Here is a 19771-nt window from a genome sequence, read left to right as displayed (position 1 = left end):
TTCATAGTCTTCATATAAAGTGTGGAAAGATAAGTCGGGCCCTGGAGGGAAACTACCTTAAATCCTTAAGCTGGCTCATTTTACTTAAAGGAGACATTCCTTTATTTTTAAAAAGAAACAAAACTGCATTCAAAGATTTTCTAAAACTCGCTTGCCTCGCCCGGGACTCGAACCGACTAAAATTCCAAAAAATAAAAACTCGCAATTTTATTCTACTAGTCGATACAGTTCATGTTAATGATAACATTTCTCCAAGAAACATTAGGTCTTAAACTCGTCTGTCGAACAAAATATCCATAAAATGTAATATTTAGTACTCAAGATTTTTTTAGACAAGCCAAAACGAAGAAAAAAAGAAAAATACTTTGAATGCAGTTTTGTTTCTTTTTAAAAATAAAGGAATGTCTCCATTAAGTAAAATGAGCCAGCTTAAGGATTTAAGGTAGTTTCCCTCCAGGGCCCGACTTATCTTTCCACACTGTATAGATCACTACCCCTTATAAAACAAAGTCCCCCGCCGCATCTGTAGGTATCTATGTATGTTCGCGATAAACTCAAAAACTACCTACTGGACAGATTTTCATGCCGTTTTCACCTACTAGGTATATTAAGGTTTAGGTGTTTGTTAAGGTTTAGTGTAACCCGTGCGAAGCTGGGGCGGGTCGCTGGTACCAGTTTAGTCACCATCATATATATCGGAGCGGCCAAGGCGCTCTCATAAGTACCTATATCTGAACACACCTCTATTGTAAAGGCGTTAGAGTCGTACTCAGATATTGTTGAGCACCTCGGCCGCTCCGATATATCTGATGGCGACTGTACTTACCTAAACAATGAACCACTTTCAGAGAAGAGAAATAAAAATAACTATTTCCTGATTGAAGATAAATAGGTCCTAGACCCTTTTAATCAGAAATCGGTTAAAATAGTTCGTAGGCAATTAAAATTGCAGGTGCAACACACATACAATTGTATCTAAGAATGCAAGAATGTGACAAGTTATCCGTGCGAGCGGTTTAGCCTCTCGGTCGACTGGACTATTCCTAGTCTATGACTGGACTACAGGTATTTGTATGAGACAGTGTTGATGCCGAGTTTTGTCGAGTGCGCTAGTAAGTTTGTATTTACTGTTATAGGATATTTGCGAGATATAAATAATTGAAGAGTTTATAGATTTTGATAAGATTTTGTATGGCAGGGGCGCCGCCCTGGTGGCTAGACTCATGAGTTATTTGACAGTTGACGTGTCACATTTTGATACGTCGAGCTCCATAGCTCGGTCATCTGTTCCCCCACCAGCCCACCACGCACTTACAAATAAAAAATATGCAAAAGTAAACTAGACGCACTGCATGGTAACGTCAAAAAGAATGCCAATAAAACTAAATGTCTCAGTGAGCTGAAGATCTCGCAAACGCCCATAGCTCGGTTTTCAAAAATCTACGAATAAAACCATATAGGTAGGTTCACAAAAGTTCACGAGAATCGGTTGAAAAATGCTATCTATGGGCTATGTGCGAAGTTGGTGCATGGTGGGGGAAATACAAGGGACGCCAAGGGACGACGTGGTGAAAATATGAACTTTTGTGGGCCGATATCTTCATACTATTTGGCACGTGCCAACTGTCCTACTAGGGCGGCGCCACTAGCGAATAGAGGAGAACAGCCGGACACGGACAAAAGATGTTTCGCGCTCGCTCGGTCAATTAAGGCGACATATTTTACTATACCACCCAGGTCTACTGGTACAAGTTTCGAACTTCACATCACATACAATTAGTACATAATGTACATATACATTTGAATTAACTGCCACTAATAAATGCAATGAATGACATTTCGAGATTTCATTGTTCTATTGTCGATTGATTTAATTTTGTGGGTGAAACGTTTGACCTCCGTTAAGTGTTGTTGTTAGTATGTGTTACAGGGCAAGGAGGACATAGTTGAAAACTATAATAAATCAAAGCAAAAGCAGAAATAATACCCAGTATATTATAATAATCATAATAACAAACAGTCTTTTAAAACGTATTAACATTTCCTTAAATATACAAGTAGCCTAATATTATTTAAGTTTGTATGATAATTATTAGAAGCAAAATCAGCAATATCCAATTATTTTCCTACTTATTTTCTAAAGTGAATAAAGAATATTCTACTTATCTTTCTATCCACAAGTAAAAAAGTGGTATTGTTGACTTTGTTCCTATATGACTCATTTATTTTTATACAATTATCATTTTTTCGGTGGTCTTCACATCAATATTCTTTACATTTATCCTTCATCAATTCAATATTTTTTACATTAATTTTATTTACAGACTGCCTAACCGACGTGTTCATCATAGGATCTTTCTTACCTTGTATAAAATTGGGATAATCATTACTAGAACCTTCACTTGTATGTGATATCTCCTTCTGATTTAATATAGGGACTTCTGTTACTATTCTGTTTATATCATTTACTTCATTGGGTACACTAGGTACGTCGTTTTCTAGAAAATGGAAATCATTATGCATTAGATACAGAGATTCTAAAGGAAAGTTCATGTCATATCGAGATAGTAGTTTGTTGTCATCTGAATTGTCATCTATTTCGATGACATCGTTCTGAGGATCTGATACGTCTAAAGCTGCAGCAGAAAGATCTAGATGTCCTGGATATTGTTCTCCAATAATATTATCAATTAAGTACTGGTCTATTATAGAAGGATTCGTCGTCGTATTGTTCATAGCCATGTTGTAAAATGCGTCGCTTTTCACTTCATTCTTAATCTCTTTAAAGTTCTTGTGAATATCTTCTAAAGGTGGTGATGCTTTATACTCCCGACTTAGAGACTGGTTATTCATTATGTTGGCGTTACACATGCGCTCCAAACTCGGAGATTGAGTGTTTTGTTTAATAGTAGCTTCTATTTTAATGTAACTAGGATCGTTATTTTGTATTTTTTGGGGCGGTGGGAGGATGATAGAGTTAACGTTCATCCGATTGCTGAATGTGAACATCTGCGAGTTGTTAACGTTGTCGACGGGCGGTGTGGAGGCATCATGGAGCATTGTTTCTTGAGGGTACGGTATGATATTATTAGGGGATTCGCTTAGCTCTGGTTCTGGCTGTAGCTGCATAAACTGAGTTGTTATTAGGTTGTTGAAAGTGACCGCTCCGAGTCCAAATCTTTCATTATCTTCTAATCTTTTAAATGCCATCTTTTGCTGAGAATGGAACATATTCTCCTGATCAGGGCCTTTTAAAATCAGATTGCTTTTCACTGATATTTTAGGCTTTTTCCTAGGCATTCCATCTATCTCTATTAAATTGACGGGAGAATTACTAGATGACGGTACTGGTAGGATCTGTGTAGGTTTTATGATAGGTCCAGTAACTTTAGTCATCGGGAGGGATATTTTGTGGACAGGGTTTAAAGTTATGTTTTGCATGGATAGTTGTGCTGGTGGAAGTCTGATGGGGAAATTGGCCATGATATTGTTGCTCATATTGCTCATGACTGAATGGTTAGACACTAAAGAGTTTACTGTGCTATTTGGGCACAAAGTCTGCTCCATTGGGACTGGAGTATTCAAATAGTGTAGGTTCCCCTGAGTAGCATCATATGTTAAATTCTGCAGTGTATGTTGTGTAGTATACTGCCTATCCATCAGAGTATCATTTGAACTTTCAGAAATAAGACAGTCGGAGTTATTATCGTCTTTACTAAGATCAGTTACAATAACTTGCGAATCGAAATTACTCTGCTGCTTTTCATTGGCAGAATTTGCATAATTTTTGGAAAAATTCTGCGATAATGTTTCAGACAAACTGTCACAATCATACACTTCAATAGGGATATCATTAACTGGTTTAGGGCTCTGCTCCTTACTTTCCTCATTGACTTTGGCCGTTTCTTCTACTTTCTCCTTAGTTTCGCTCGGTACAGTCCAAGCTAGTTTTTTCGACTTGGTCATTTCTATTAACAACTGTACTCCTTCTTTATCTGTGTGAGTAGTAAGGTGGGTGAGGTACTTATCTTTGCTGACAGTCTTGAAGACACAGTATGGGCAGCGGTGGAGATCAGATGAAGTTACGTTGGGGTGCATTGAGATCATGTGACTTGCAAAGTTGTTCGATTGAATTGTGCTGAACGGACAATGTTTGCACTTATATGCGACTTCTTTAGTGTGTACTTTTTTGTGGCGTCTCATCGCGTTGTGGTCGGCGGAGCGGTAGCTGCATTGATCGCAAGAGTAAGGCTTGTCGCCTGGAATAGAACAAATAAGAAAAGTTGAAATGTATGGAAACAGCGAGGTTCTTACCTTGAACGCCGTAGCTCGTAAGGACGATAACAAAGGCTCTCAAAAAGTGACATCCGCTTATATTACAAGTTACAAGCTTTTAGAAACAGGTCCCTGTAGACGCTAACATTAGGACTTACAAAAGGATTTTTGACAAAGTTGAACATCCCGCCGCTTTCGGCCGGTCAATTATGCATGTCACATGAAACTCACCAGTATGTGATCTCAAATGCACCTTCATCTCATGCTTCCTCGAGGCAGTATAATCGCAATGGCAACACTTGAACGGTCTCAGCTTCTCATGCACCGCCGAGACGTGCATCTTCAGTCTGCGCTTGTTGAGGAACCGTTGTGGGCAGATGGAGCATCGGTATGCGGGGTCTTCCTTGTGAAATAATCGGTGCTTGGAGAGCTGGTTGGCGGTTTTGAAGGTTTTTGAGCAGATGGTACCTAAAATTGGGAAGAGAAAGGTTACTTCAGAAAGAAAAAGGGAACAGTGAACTTTGGAGGGTCTGCTACCTTGTGGCCTAAATGGAAAACTTACCATTAGAGTCTGCGGAAAGAGAAGAGTCGTGGAATGTCCTATACATGTGGAATGTCCTATACATTCCACGATTCTTCTCTTTCCGAACAGACTTTACACATTTTTGAGGTGTGCATTATTCTATTACTCTATCTTGTTTAAAACAAGAAATTGGATTAATAAACAGTACTCCAACTTACAAGGATAAGCCTTCACATTCCCATGGCACTTTATATGCTGATTGTACCTGGCCCGTTTGTATGTTTTAAACCCACAAATCTCACATGTCTGCATCTCCATGTCTATCTCATGCGTCTTCCAGAGGTGTGTATGTATTGCCTCCGTGTCCACGAACACAATGGCACACTCTGGACATTTAAATATATTTTTAAAATGACATTTTCTGTGATATGCTAATTTTTCTTCGCTTTTTAACCGAGACCGACAATTGTTGACGGAGCATAGCTGTTTAGTTTCTAGTTCAATTTTCTCCTCTGTTTTTTCAGTAGCTGTATTCAGAGGTTTACACTTTAGTTTGGGCAGCTTGCCAAGCCTGTTTACTGGGTCCATGTTGTCTATAGATTGATTGATGTTATTATCTATGGGTTTTCTAGGTTGAATAGATGAAATCAGGTCTGGAGTAACACTGGACACTTGTAAGACATTACAGGCTGTCACCGGTGTCACAGCATTGGTCACATTGACATACTGGGTTGAAATCGGATTTGTGTACACAATGTTTATGCTAGCTTCTTGTATGATTTCCTTAGGATCAACCTTTTCAAAGTTTGGTGTGCTCATTTTTTGCAATTCATCCACAGATATGAAAGCAACACCTTGAGGTAGAGATTCATTGTTTGCATTAACAATATCTGGGACTATTTCGATAACCTGTGGTATTTTTACGTCAGCTTCCTGAGGAGTGGACTGGCCTGTGTTGTCTTCTTTCTTTAATTTAGCATGTTTTAGTGCAAGTTGGATGAGACTTTTGACCATTTTCTTGACGTCTTTGATCCCCATTTTGTGATGGTTGCGCAGATGGGTCCGTAAGGTCTCTTCCGCGTCGAAAATGCTCGAACAACCTGGGCAGTTAATCTGAATGTTGTCCGCGAGGCCGTTGCTCTTGGCCAGGTCAGGGTGCGCCGTGAACAAGTGGAACTTTATGTCATCTTCTGCTAGGGCCATGTACGGGCACGCCTCGCACTTAAAGAAGGCCGTAGACCCTACGGATTTCTCTTCATACGACATCAATTTGTCCTTCACTGCTGGTTTGGCGTCACTTGTATGTGCCTGCGCCCCTGGCTCCACGTTCATGATAAAACATTGTGACGACATTGTTCTGTTATGACTAGCACTTTTGATTTAAGTGATCATTTTGATAACGAATCATGTTTTATAAGAAAAATATACTAAGAACATGAACGAAATAAACAGAGAAAATCAACTGTCAACAAAGCATGTCAAAAATCTGTCAATCAAGTCAGATGTCAATAATCTTCGGCCGCGTTCAACTTTCAGGAAATACTAACAAGATTTTAATAAATCTTAAATTAAAATAAATTATATTTAATAAGTTAAACAAAATAAGATATCAGATCTATATTGACAACAAAAAACACAACATATTTTTCCAGGTATTGGCCACAATCTATGATTTTATGAACGCATTTGTTAGACATAACGTTCCGTTGTACGCATGACTGCATTCAACGAATAGCACCTTAAATGTAGAAAAAATGTGACTAATATAACATGCATCAGCAACAAAATAATCAAATTTTATTTAATGTTTACTTTTCAATAATTTAGATATTCAAATCTATTGGCAATCAATATTTATATTGTTCAATTCACTCCATACTGCGTATAACGGAAAGTGCTCTAAACGCTGACGTTTCCTTTGGCCGGCAATTGTCAATTTTCGTTCGTGCTTCGCGTATTTTTTCTTAATTAGAAACCACATAAAAATGACTGTAAGTGTTTCTTCTATCCGATTTTCTCGTATATAATTATTATAAAAGCGTGAATCTGATTATGGTACTTTATTTCTAGTTGGAAATCGAATCGATGGTGCGCTATGCTTCGCCAATCAACCCGGCGATTTTCCCGCACCTAACGATGCTTCTGCTGGGCATCGGCATCTTCTTCACAGCGTGGTTCTTCGTGTACGAAGTCACAAGCTCTAAAGGCAACCGGGACTTGTTTAAGGAACTTCTCTTGTCCCTCGTCGCAGCTCTGTTCTCTGGCTTCGGAATCCTATTCTTGCTGTTGTGGGTCGGGATATATGTGTAACATTCGCCAAGTTTTAGTTAATAAGTTATGATTATGCACCATTCCTGGAAGATTGCGAGAGACTGGACAGTCTCTGATGAGAAATGTTTTATATTTTAAGAAGTAAAGTTTATGCCATCTACTGCCTTGTTTTTTTTTCCAAAATTCCAATTGTATAGTTTGTTTGGACCCAATGTTTTCTTAATGATTTTAAAAATATATCATATTAGGGGAGACTGGGAAGACTTGGTCACCTAAATTACAAAACCATAGGTCCCATTGCCGATAAATGAAAAAATAAAAAAGCGAGCTGGCAACAATTAAAATGACGGCATGAGACCTCAGGGCCCTCCACCTGCTAGTGAGTGCCCAAAAGTACTGCACCTATGCAATTAAAATTCCATCAGGCTATGCACAGAATACTATGGAGAAACAACAGAAGGACATGATGGCAAGATCCTTTTTTTTTTAAATGTTAATTTTTAAAGGGGTTTTGTTACACAGTGACTATTTCACCCCTGTAGTGAGATCAAGTAATAATGTAGTAGTGTAGCATTACTTACACCACTACATTATTTTTAAGTATAGGTTGCACATCATCCTGGCCTCGTCCGATAGAGGCGATGCCAGGACGACGTTGCAACTCCCTAAGTTGGTAGTTTTGATGAATGTCATGTCACTCCTCAGCGCCTCGTTGCGGACACATTCCATCAACAAGATCCTCAGCACTGAGCGAATGACATGAAGAAAGCCAACCGGCAGGATCAGATCGGAGATCAAGATGCTTTTAGACTGCTGCAGTAAATATGTCAGTACTTAAGGGCCACTTGCACCACCCCACTAACCCAGGGTTAACCTTTCAAACCTGGAGTTACAATTTGACACTGGTTTAACTGCTTATCCCTGGGTTAGAGGGATGGTGAAAGTGGCCCTAGTAAAGTAGGTACAGAGTAAGTAGTAGTAATGATTTGTACTGTTTATAAGATATAGAAGTGGTACCTTACAAGCTTAACCATATACGGCATCTCTTTCGGCTAACTTTTGAGTACATGAGTGGAAAACAATTAGACTAAGCTGCAGAGGTACACAGAAATTGCAAGTCAAAAGTTCATAGACCGCGTTGTCCGCTTACCATCAGGTGAACCGTACGGTTGTTTGCCACAGTAAAGTGTCTCGTGCAGCTTGTCAAGATCCTTGCAGAGTTAGCAATATACTCAGGCACTCCGATTTGCTATTATATTCCGTAAGGTAAGGTGTTGTTTTAATTTAACATTCGGTGATTTTTCCAAAGTTTTCTTTCATAAGTGGGGCTCTCAGGACATTTGTTCGTGAAAGTAGAATCAAATTTGTAACCTAGGCCATAGGTATAGGTATACATTTTGAAAAAGGTATGTGTCGAGTCAGGGCTTGAACCCACGACCTCCAATTTGAAAACCGCACTCTTAGTTGCCTCTTGGCAAACGGCAATCTCAAACCTTATTTATTTATTTAATCTTTATTGCACAATACATATGACAGTAGGTACCTACAAATCGCGGACTTAGGGCATTTTCTACCAGTCAACCAATGGGCCAAATGACGTGCCTAAATAAAGTCATTGTCATCATCGATTTGCACCGAACCGGCCGTGGCGGTAATACATTGAAATCATATTCAAATAGAAAACAGATGACGACGATTGGAAAGGAATTCGGCTGTTTAGTGACAATGGTAACAATGTACGAGGGGTGTTCAAAATATTCTCGGTATGAGAATGAAAACAAACAAGTACGAAAAGTTTGATATTTTTATTTTTCAATATACTCCCCCCCTATGTTCATACACTTAAAAGATCGATCAATTATTTTTTTTAATCCCTCGTAAAAATATTTTTTATCTTTCGTGTAAAAATGCTCCTCCACTGCCGCCTTCAATGCTTCATCGTCAGAAAATTTATTTCCACGCAGATCCTTTTTAAGATTGGGGAGCAAAAAGAAGTCGCTGAGGGCTAAGTCCGGACTATACGGTGGGTGAGTAACAGTTTTAAACCCACATTCAACAATAGCTGCCTTGGCAATATGAGCAGTATGGACGGGGGCGTTGTCATACAGAAGCAGAATACCTTTGGTTAACTTTCCTCGCCTCTTTTCTTTAATTACATCCTTTAATTGACGTAGAATGTTAGCGTAGTACTGTCCTGTGATATTTACACCTTTTTCTTTATAATCGATTAGTAATACTCCTTCACAATCCCAAAATATCGTGGCCATGACCTTGCCAGCTGAAGGGATGACCTTGAACTTCTTGGGATGAGCTGAACCCTTAATGTGCCACTGCATGGACTCTTGTTTACTCTCTGGGTCATAATGATGAACCCAGGTTTCATCTCCAGTAACTATTCTTTGCAGCACCTCATCAGGATTTTCACCGCACAGGTCAATAAAATCGGAACAACAAGCTACACGCATGTCTTTTTGAAGCCGAGTCAGCATTCGCGGAACCCATCTTGCACTTACTTTTGACATATTAAGATGGTCATGTATAATATCATGTACGGTACCAATAGAGAGATTGGTTACTTGTGCTATAGATTTTACCTTCACTCGACCATCTTCCAATATAAGTTTTTCCACTTTATCAATATTTTCTTGTGAAGTAGCTACTACAGGCCGGCCAGGTCTAGGGTCATCTTCAATACTCTCCCTTCCGCGTTAAAAACTCGCTTGACCACTTTTGAATGGTAGATAAAGAAGGAGCAGACTCACGGTAAACACAATCCATTTCCTCTTTTATGGTTTTTTGATTTTTACCCTGTTTTGTCAAGAATTTTATCACGCATCGATGTTCTAATTTAGTTAACATTGTCAATTCGCACATGATGTTCATGTTTGTTCAGCAATTGCAGAAAAACAAAAGACCATCTCGGTTCGAATTATACTTTTTTTTAATGTCAATGAATAAACCTTAGCGGCCAGTAACGAAAGAAATTTTAGAAGAGGTCGTAGGATATCAATACCGAGAATATTTTGAACGCCCCTCGTAGGTATTAGTTATTTATTTACTAGACAACAACAATTGTTAGGGTTCCGTACCCAAAGGGTAAAAACGGGACCCTATTACTAAGACTCCGCTGTCCGTCTGTTCTGTACACAGATCACCAGTCTGTCACCAAGGCTGTCTCTCATGAACCATAGACTACGTGACCGATGTGGCATTAAAAAAAACCCTTGCAATTTTAAATAGACATATAATTCTGATAGAGCTCCACTCAATGAGTTATAACTAAAGATAGGCTATAGGCGTTCCAAAATTGAAGCGCTGAACTTGTGACAAATTGGACAAGTTTCCTTTAGTCGCGGCTGGACAAGCGAGGAATGTGCACGTGCTAACGAGGTCCCGCACACCGAAAGAGAAAGGGTCGACCTTATGTTTAACAACGAGTGTGACAAAGATGGATGGAATGAGAAAATTAATCAAAAATAACAGATTTCTTCACAGGCACAAAATAAATATAGAAGTATTTTTGTGCTCCTCAAGTATGAGTAACCTATCTATGGTTATATAATATCATTGGCTCCACTAAGATGTTTTTTATAGATTCAACTCCAAAGGCGTACAATCTTTTTGTACGCTGTCAAAGTATAGTCAGCATCAAATAGAAATTAGTTAATAAGTGAAAGACCAAAGTGGCCAAATATATGGAAATAGGTATCAATTGCGATATATTTGGCCACTTTGGACGTAATATTAAAAGAAAAAGAAAACAATATATAACTGAACAATATATTATGATAGCACGATAGGTACCAACAAGGTAGGTATAGAAGGCAAAAACAAGCAGACGAATCGCCTGCTGGTAAGCGGTTACCGTCGCCCATGGACACCCGCAACACTAGAGAGGTTGTAAGTGCGTTGCCGGCCTTTGCCGCTCTTGAAGGTTTGAAGGTCGTATCAATCCGGTTCATTCCACAGTTCAGCTGACTACATATTTTCCAACATTGTAAGTACGTAAATAATTCGTAAATAAGAATATTCTCGGCGAACAAGTTGCGCAGACGGTGTGGCTTGTTTCCGCCAATCAGAGACGAAGTTCGATCAGGTGATCACTGATTATCAATATTATCATTAGTTCGGAACAAGTTTAGGTACTCAATAGGCAGCGAACCGTAATACCATAGAATAGATAAAAAAAACTAGAATCGATTACCGTAAGAATTCTTTTTTGTAAGTTATGAACTGACTCTTATAATAATAGTTATGCCGTGGCCATAATATCATAGAATTTTATAATTTCATGAAATGCCATTTTAGTGTTGATCACTTCATGTAGGTAGGAACTTGTAGGAAAGATACCTACCTAACTCGGTGTTTTTTCTGTATAGGTATGACTTACGAGTAAGTACCGTAGCCAAATAAACATGATACAAATGAAATAAGTACTTACCCCTTAATAGTACCATCGCCCACACTGTTAACTGACAGTTCGTAAACCTATTAATAACCATTTAAAAAAAATTAGGCATAAGATCCACTGATGCACAGTTAAGAGTGTTGCTGTTTGTATTATACCTTATCTTGTGGGGGCGAGTCACAGTCACCGTCTGCTGGAAATACCGTTTTATTAGACAGACGTTCGGTTTTTTATCATTTAGCCCAGTATTTAGTTCATCTCCATCCCCTTCACCCAATACCCTAGTTCATTTTAGATTCCATCAACTCTCAATAGTCCTTATTACACCCTGGCGGGTACTGCCTCTGCGTGCGTCCCACGAGTCAAAAAGAGTAAAAGTACCTCTACCTACGTGTTGAATTCCGCTCCGCGTACGCCTCCCAATTGTATAAAGACAACATACCTCAAGTATTATTAACACGAATATGACACCACGTAGGTCTCAAGACTCTCAAGAAGATTTTGCTCATATATACCTATAGGTACCTATTCAAAGAGATGATTTTGCGCAGAATTTACTTAGGCTACCTACCTACTTATTAAAATTCAGTTAAATATATAGAGTTGTAGACTTGTAGAGCTACTGGTAAATACACTTGTGCTTTGTTTACTTTCCACTTGTTTCTATTAGTTTCGGTGATATCCGAGAAATATACACGTCATCGTGTGAGTGGCGTTGACGCGTTTAGTAATAATTATTAGCACCGATTCACTAAGTACCTATATTTTATTTCTATCCTCACCTACGGCGCTCAGACTTGGTCTTTGACTGCTCAAAAGCTTTGCCTCAAGGTTTGCCAGAGAGCGATGGAGCGCAGTATTCTTGGTGTCAAATTGACTGACAGAATCAGAAATGCCATCTTGCGCTCCACGTAGCCCTGATATCCGCTACGCTTAAATGGGACTGGGCCGGACACATCTGCCGTATGCCAAACGACTTTTGGGCCAAGAAAACTACCGAGTGGACACCGAACATACTTAGTGCGGCGTCACGGCAGACCTCGAAGGAGATGGCGGCACGATCATGACGTCTTTCGGGAAGATTAAATATATTCTTTACAAAACAATAGGCTTTACAGAACTCATCTAAATGTTGTTTCATACTTCCTGAAAGATAAATATTGGAGCCAAATTTTTTGTTGACATATTATATCGGCCATAATCTGTTCCGACAGAGATTTAGGTTGCACGTTGCACTCAAGTTGTGATTATATCATCTTCCTTGTGGCAATTCATCGCAGGTGTAAAGAAGCGCATTCCAATTTTATAAATATGTAGGTAACACAAGCAGGCAGGTACGGCAAGTTAGATAGGTACAGTCGACGTCAAAGAGATCTTTACGACTAACGTTACAAAAAATTATTTACACGACTTTATTGTCATAGCATTTAGGTCGTGTAAACATTTTTTTGTTACTTTGGCTGTAAATTTCTCTTTGACGTCGACTGTACCTACCCTTTTTTAACAAGCTTTTATTAGGTCGACCTGTATGTAACTATGTAATGGAATCTAAGGTAGGTAACTAATTTAACCATCTTCCAAGGATCGTAGCGTCATGAAAATTGGCAGCTGTATGTAGTTCTGATGACAATACAATAATATGGTACTGTCGAACTGATCTGATGATGGAGACAGGAGGTGGCCATAGGAACTCTGTGATGAAACATCGCAACCTAATTGTGTTAGGGGTTTTTAGAATTGTGTCGATGAGTATTAGTTGTCTGTCGTAAGAAAAGTACAGTCAGCGATAAATGGTTGTACCAAAAATGAATTTTTTGCCAAAAACTTATTACAAGGTTTTATTTAACTTGCAATGTTTGTTTGTAATATAATTTGTTCAGATCAAATCTTGCAAGCTAAAGCACTTGCCATTATTTGATTGAGCTAAAACATCACTTACTTAGGTACTTACATATAAGTTGGGTGACAATGCATTATACTTACACACTGTTAACTGTAGGTACATCGGTGGACCAATGCCTTTTGTAATAAGGTCCCCCGATGTACCTACGGTTAGGAGTGTTGCTGTTTGTAATTATGACTTCTTATGAACCGCGGCCATACCGCTCTAACAAGTAGGTACAAGTATATATACCAGAACCCGTACCATGGGTCACTGACAGTGTAAAAACTGACATATACGCTATCGAGAACGTAATTTACTTTCATCTCGTTCGCATTAATATGCGAGTACGAGCGAGATGTATAGAAAGTAAATATTATTACGTTCTCGATAGCGTTTATGTCAGTGCCAAACTGATGGTAGCCGTACAGTATGCAGGTGCGAGAGTGAGGCAAGATAAAATAGATAATTCAGATATAACCATAAAATCCTTGCTACTCGTAATTTCCTCCCATTTGAATTGTTAACCTTGTTTACAAGAGAAAAACAAAGCAAAGCAAAAATAAATTATTTAAGAACAATGTAATACTTAATTTAAGTTAAAAGGTATTAAATAGGTAGGTGAAAAGGGCATTTACGTAAGCAGAGCGTTTTTAGCAACAAAATTATAATAATTATTATTATTTGGGAATTTGGTATTGATCAGCAATTGATTCCTTCTGTAAAATCGCAAAAAGTGGTAATTATACTTTAAGTTTCTTTTTTAATCCGTTGCGTAGTTTTAAAGATCTAAGCATACATACAGATAGACAGACAGACAGCGGGAAGCGACTTTGTTTTATACTATGTAGTGATTAAGTAGTTCACGACAGGTTTTGGTGAATCGATCACAACTTACTAGTCTATTTGTCGTTTTCCTTGAAGTCGGTTTTAAATAGGTACCCAATATTATTTTTAAAATATCAGTATTTATAATAATATTGATAATATGAATTCAAGATTTTTACACATTAGGTATTTTGACGAAGTTTCGAGAAATATTTTTTGTATATTATTATTTCCCTCTTCACTATTTTTAATTTTATGTTCTTTCACCTATGGGCTATGGGTGCCTTATTTATGTTAATTTATTTTGTAAACAAATCTATTAAAATATATTAGTTATTACCATGTTATTACCAATATGGCAAGTGCAGGAATGGCAAAACCCTATAAAATTCCATGTCAACACATTTAAAAAAACAAGTTAGTCGAATAACATTCGATATTGTTCAATAGTTAAGCTTCTAAATGGCTAGATATAAAAAACACAACAAGTGTTCCCAATACTATAATTTATTCTCTACACCTACAGAACTAATCATATTCAGTGTATTAACAGACACACCTAACCTTTTAACCGCTAAAGACTATACATTTTAAATTAAACCTTCCTGAATATTATCCTTCCTGAGCTATAACTATAACTGAGCTGGGATCTTTCTCTTTTACTCCAATGAAGGCGAAATTAGAGTGACAGAGAAAAATGCCCGCAATTTGCGAACTTCGAATTTCGCGGTAGCCCCTCTGCATTCCAGCAAGGTTCACGATGTCGCGCCGCACACGTTAGGCGTTGCATTCAAAGGGTTAACTAATACTGGACCTTATCTCTTTGCAATAAAGTTTATGAACTGGCAATTACCAGCGACGGTAGTTTAGGTAAATCAGTGACGTACTATGACGTGTTAACATAATTTAACTGATTTTTGTTTAGCCAACACATGTGCAGGGCGCGTGGCGATGGGATCGATTGATTGTGTGCGGCCATGTGCGTAAATGGAGATTTTCTGTTAAGGCCAAGTAATAAAAAAAACTTTCAGTAGGTACCTATACCTACTTGTTCCGTAAACAATTTTTTTTTACTATAAAGGAAGTAGGTTGAACTGCGGGGTAATTCTGTTTTTTTTTTGTTTTGCTTTTTAATGTATAGGCACCTATCTATTTTTCTCGTTTATATATTTTTTTTTGTTTTATACGTAACGGGCACCACTTTTCTGTTGGTCCTATCGTCATCAGGCCACGATCTGATTATGAGATCCTGGAAAATTCAAGGGTAGGTACCACATATTAAAGAAGCATCTAAAAATATACAATACACAGTTGCAAACCCTGCAATCGATAAAAACAAAAATGTTGTAGGACCGCAAATGATTTAACATTTTATTATAACTAGACTTTTTGGGAATACTAGGATCAATCACGGGCATTTCTGCGATGAATAAGAAAATACATAGGTACCTACACTTTTTTACTAAAAGAATTACATATTTTTAAATTTAAAATTTAAATAAAACAATATACTTAAATAGCATCCGTTTTCTTTTCAAATGTATGCCTTTGGATTACAATGCAAATTTAGAGATAACTTTCTATCAAGGCAAATAAATTTAATCGTGTATCCAGTCTTATAGAAATATATAAACTTCAATAGTGGGGTAACGTATTACTGCAATGTTCTGCCGCCAGAGTGCAGCACTAGCGTCCATCGTAAACCATGGAGTAACTTAAATACATACTGTGCCTTAAACTGTTTTTTGACAAGTTTTCACAGACAATAAAATATGACATTGACATCAAGGCGGTTTATATATGGGCCTACCGGGAAACGCGAAAATCGAAACTTAGCTGTCTGCCCCTTTATCGCTCGAATATGCAAGAGTGATAGAGAGGTTAGATAACAAAATTTCGACTCTCTCGTTTGCGGTAGACCCTCAGATTGTGAGTAATTGTGGTAGTGGCCCCCCCTATGCAGACGCGTAATATTCCCTATTAACATAGGACGAATTTCCGCGCACGCCCAAAGGGGCGTACCTAAACCTAACGTAAACGTTTTTTACAGAACTCTGAACCTACTTCGCCTTAATATTGACATCATGATGCCAGGTAACATCGATTAATGTAAGTCATTGGTCACAGACCATAACAAGACTCGCGCGCATCGGTCGTCGCGCGGTTCAAAACTCGCGGCACTTCGGAAAATCACGGAAAAGTGAACACCGACAGTATGTGGACGAGTATGTGCTTATGAACATTGGACACAGTGTTTTTGAAAAAAAAAAAGGAATAATCAATATTTTTTTTTTAATTTCAGGTAAGTTTAAAATAGATAAAAAATAATAAATATTTTTTTATAAATTAATTAAAATTAAGTAGGTGCATGCAATGCATGACTATAATTTTTACAATTAACTATAAGGTTAGGTAGTGAAATTAAAATAATTATCATCAATGTTATATAGTTAATCGCAATAGATTGCCTATCATACGATACAAAATTTTGTATAGTAGGTACAGCCAAATGCGAAAAATTGTATTGTTGTTTGTTTTTGTGTGTGTGTAGGTATGTGTGGGTATTTTTAATAGGTTTAGCATTTATTTCAAGTAACTATAAATTCGTAATTGTCCATACTTATTAATGTTTGTAAATTTTTGAGAACCTAGGAAACCCACTATCAAGTTCATAAGTCATAATACATACATAGTACATTTCTATACAAGTGCGAAAAGTATCGCCACTCGTTGCAAATTTCCTATTCCCACATGTATCGTAAAGTGTCATTCAATAGAACTTGCTAACTATATATGTAAACAAAAGTTACTAGGTAATTGACATTCAGTGTCAATTTTAGTATGGCGGTTTGTTTACATAGTTAGCAAGTTCTACTGAATTACACTTTACAACGTTTTACAGTTCAATATCTGGGAGACAAACATCATACAAAAACTCAAAAATTAGCGTTTTCCCGGAGATAAGACCTAGCTAGATCGATTTTTCGCCCCCGAAAACCCCCATATACCAAATTTCATCGATATCGTTAGAGCCGTTTCCGAGGTCCCCGAAATATATATATATAAATAAATAAACAAGAATTGCTCGTTTAAAGGTATTAGATTATGGTCCTTTCAATTTTAGATATAGACAAGTAAAGTGCTACTAGTGCGGTAAAATAGCACCATATCACACAGATGGACAGATGAGTCCAAACCCCGTCATCAATTGATAACAACAACATTAACAACAACATGAATGTTGCAGTTCATCGAAATAAGGGTTGGCATCAAGCAGCATCTAGACGATTAAACAACGATACATTAATACGATATGTACAGTCGACTACATAATACATATACAAAGAGATGTATCCACTTTTTCAAGTGATTGTGTTGTATAACACCACAGAACATATTAAAGAGGTTAGAACGGCTATCGCGCGCAGTTAGATCGGAACCGGTGTCGCCGCTCGTTCCTCTCCATATTTCCACATTTCTCACGCAACGGTAGTAAAAACTTGTGTGCCTGGTGAATGGATACGCCTCCTTTAGACAGATTTGATTTCTGGCTTCTTAATCTGAACGTTATTGTGGCGCAAAAGGCATGTTTACGTTTTTCGGTCAGCGCGGGCGAGTACTAGCATGCGAGCGTTTGCTCATAACCGGCGGCGACACGTACCCTGCTCGCATCACCATTCTACTTGTTCTGTGTATAACACTGATTTAAACTATCATGATTTTTACACATTATTAAATTGTACAATAGGACTTAATCGCGTACCTATCTAAGTTTTAAGATTTACCTCGGCGACGTTTCGAGGACGGCGTTGTCCCCAGTACTTACGCAAAACGTTCAAGCTGATAAACAAGACCAAGTACATGCGTATGTTGAAAATTTAAAGCGCAAAATCTAAAACGTTGTACAATACACGTGCGAAAAGGTAATTCGCAACTCGTGTCGATTCCTACTTTTCGCACTACTATCGTAATGTACCTACTATTGTATATATTTTTCTATAGAAAAGTGTTGGCACTGGGTGCGTCGCCAACGTGCCAATCGTTAACGCTCCGTAGCGAACGAATCGCAACTATCACTGTAGCACTAATATTGAAGAGTGATAGAGATCAGGGATGTTGCGAATATCCGCATCCGCATCCGCAACCGCGGAACTTCCGCATTATTTTCAACATCCGCATCTGCATCCGCATCCGCATAAAATCGATGCGGATTTAATGCGGATGCGGATGTGGAACAGGTCGGTACAGGAACGTCTTAGCATCGGCGTAAGTGCTAGACTGCTAGGTAATTTAGTCATTACCCAAAAAAACCTATTAGAAATTAGCAGTCAAGCGTGAGTGGGACTTAATGTACGGAACCCTTGGAAAGCTAGTGCGACTCGCACTTGTCCGGTTTTTTGAAATACAAATTACTAAAATGTAATATTTGACGTTTTTTATGTACCTATCTTGAAATCCGCATCCGCGGATGTGAGCCATTAAAAATCCGCATCCGCGGATGTCAAAAAATCGGCATCCGCAACATCCCTGATAGAGATATGACTACAATACGCTAAGGAGCGTTAACGATTGGCATGTTGGCTACGCGCCCTGTTTTAACATCTCCTGGTAACACCTAAGTTGTTGGTAATTAATCAGTAATCACGGTTGCCGCGTTACGCAATAATAGTCTCTAAACAAAGGAAAAACGATTAATATCGCGTTATTATTTTTATCGGAGATGCACGGGTCCGCCCCCAATATTAACAAACATCAATTAATTTATCTTAATAATTATATCTTTTGTCTGTTTTGTGACGCTTTTTACACACCCACCGAGGACGAATGGGTTAACACCGGCAATGGGGGTAGCATTTTGCACTTACAGATTCAGAGTTAGGTACCTTAGTCATTGTTAGGGTTCCGTACCTCAAAAGGAAAAACGGAACCCTTATAGGATCACTCGTGCGTTTGTCTGTCCGTCTATCACAGCCTATTTTATTTACTACTGGATACAATTGTAACTTAATTAAGTTGAAATTTGGTACACATATGTAAATTTAGTGACCCTAAGATGGACATACATATATGTAACGTAAACAAATTAATTTTAAACATGGGGGCCACTTTTGGTGGGTACTTAATTGAGAAAGTTAAGAAATAAAGTTTTTCATAGGTACCTACTATATCGTGTTATACCTACCTATATCAAATGAAATGCTCATTTTGAGAATTTTATACTTGGTCAACCAGATCTTGACAGTAGAAAAGGGCGGCAAATTTGAAATATGTAGCCGCGAAGGGATATCGTCCCATAGAAAATTTGAATTTAGCGCCTTTTTTTACTGACAAGATTTGGTTGACCAGCTATAATTTTTTTTTAATAAATTTTAAATACAGTAGGTATAGATTAGAAGTTATTTAACCCTTATCTTGGCAAGGCTCAAAATATCTTAAATATAAACATTTTTTTAGTTTTTCGTCACCTATTGAGCATACTAGACTATTAAAAAATAAGGAAAAAAACACAGGATTTTCCAGTTTCGGAAAATCATATGTATCATATTTGATACAATGCCAATCCCTCGACAAAATAGTTACCTAC

At 38.0% G+C, this 19771-nt stretch overlaps 2 protein-coding genes across 2 annotated transcripts; one reads left to right on the top strand and one right to left on the bottom strand.

The window, feature by feature from the left end:
* Positions 1–2207: 2207 nt before the first annotated feature.
* Positions 2208–6212, bottom strand: LOC134656785 (RE1-silencing transcription factor-like). Its single transcript, XM_063512310.1, has 3 exons — positions 5017–6212; positions 4507–4743; positions 2208–4259 (listed from the first exon to the last, which is right to left on the bottom strand). The coding sequence occupies exons 1-3, from the start codon at positions 6149–6151 to the stop codon at positions 2263–2265; spliced, it is 3369 nt and encodes a 1122-aa protein (XP_063368380.1). The 5' UTR covers positions 6152–6212; the 3' UTR covers positions 2208–2262.
* A 478-nt stretch (positions 6213–6690) lies between these two features.
* On the top strand, positions 6691–7229 carry LOC134662088 (transmembrane protein 258). Its single transcript, XM_063518360.1, has 2 exons — positions 6691–6789; positions 6869–7229. The coding sequence occupies exons 1-2, from the start codon at positions 6784–6786 to the stop codon at positions 7106–7108; spliced, it is 246 nt and encodes an 81-aa protein (XP_063374430.1). The 5' UTR covers positions 6691–6783; the 3' UTR covers positions 7109–7229.
* The last annotated feature ends 12542 nt before the right edge of the window (positions 7230–19771 follow it).

Source organism: Cydia amplana, chromosome 2, assembly GCF_948474715.1.
Source record: "Cydia amplana chromosome 2, ilCydAmpl1.1, whole genome shotgun sequence".
NCBI classification, from domain to species: Eukaryota; Metazoa; Arthropoda; class Insecta; order Lepidoptera; family Tortricidae; genus Cydia; species Cydia amplana.
This window is presented reverse-complemented; position numbering and strand designations above follow the sequence as displayed.

What these genes read in the sequence shown, in the direction of transcription:
- LOC134656785 (XM_063512310.1), bottom strand. Translation starts at nt 6,151, where the DNA reads ATGTCGTCACAATGTTTTATCATGAACGTGGAGCCAGGGGCGCAGGCA. An exon ending in GAATGTGAAGGCTTATCCTT is followed by an intron (nt 4,744 to 5,016) that starts GTAAGTTGGAGT and finishes TCCCAATTTTAG; the next exon opens with GTACCATCTGCTCAAAAACC. An exon ending in GCATTTGAGATCACATACTG is followed by an intron (nt 4,260 to 4,506) that starts GTGAGTTTCATG and finishes GTTCTATTCCAG; the next exon opens with GCGACAAGCCTTACTCTTGC.